We start from the raw sequence: 831 nt of genomic DNA on the forward strand, positions 1-831 counted from the left end.
ACCCCCCCAAATCCCCGAGTGACCCCCCCGGGCCCCCCCAGACCAAGGAGGAGGAGGAGGAGATCGACCGCACGCCCTGGGGGGAGCTGGAGCCCTCGGACGAGGAATCCTCAGAGGAGGAGGAGGAGGAGGAGAGCGACGAAGAAAAACCAGATGAGACCGGCTTCATCACCCCTGCCGACAGGTGGGCACCCCCAAAACTCAGGGGCACCCCAAAAAAATCAGGGGCGCCCCAAAAAAATCTCCCAGGTGTCCCCTAAACCCCCCCCCCCCAAAATCTCCCAGGGGTCCCCTAAACCCCCCCCCCCCAAATCTCCCCGTAAAGGAGCGAACTCCCCTGGGTTGGATTTGGGGTGAGGAGTGGGGTTCACCCCCTCCATGGACAGCTGGGGGGCACCCCAAAAATTCAGGGGGGACCCCCCCAGCATTCAGGGGAACCCCAAAAACTGATTGGGACCCCCCCAAATCCCCCCATAAAGGGGGAATCCTGTGGGGTTTTCTTTGGGGTGGGCGGCGGGGTTGGTTCATCCCCCTCCGAGGCAAACTGGGGGGGGCACCCCACAAGTTTGGGGGGGCACCCCAGAAGTTTGGGGGTGCCCCTGCCCCCGGGGTGCCCCCTGACCCCCCAATTCCCCCCCTCAGTGGGTTGATCACCCCGGGGGGCTTCTCCTCCGTGCCGGCCGGGATGGAGACCCCGGAGCTGATCGAGCTCCGCAAGAAGAAAATCGAGGAGGCCATGGACGGGTGAGGGGGGTTTGGGGGGCATTTTGAGGATTTTGGGGGGGGGTTGGAGGATTTTGGGGGGGGTTGGGATTTTGGAGAGGTTTTTGG

At 63.9% G+C, this 831-nt stretch overlaps 1 protein-coding gene across 1 annotated transcript in view; it reads left to right on the forward strand.

The window, feature by feature from the left end:
- The window catches only part of SF3B2 (splicing factor 3b subunit 2), a 14,389-nt gene that overhangs the window by 11,085 nt on the left and 2,473 nt on the right, over positions 1-831 (forward strand). Inside the window, exons 13-14 of the mRNA XM_041413489.1 lie at positions 42-184; positions 643-744. Of these exons, the coding sequence (XP_041269423.1) occupies positions 42-184; positions 643-744 (245 nt within the window). The remainder of the gene's footprint in view (positions 1-41; positions 185-642; positions 745-831) is intronic.

The sequence above is a fragment of the Onychostruthus taczanowskii genome, unplaced genomic scaffold (genome assembly GCF_017590055.1).
Source record: "Onychostruthus taczanowskii isolate IOZ18803 unplaced genomic scaffold, ASM1759005v1 scaffold418, whole genome shotgun sequence".
NCBI classification, from domain to species: Eukaryota; Metazoa; Chordata; class Aves; order Passeriformes; family Passeridae; genus Onychostruthus; species Onychostruthus taczanowskii.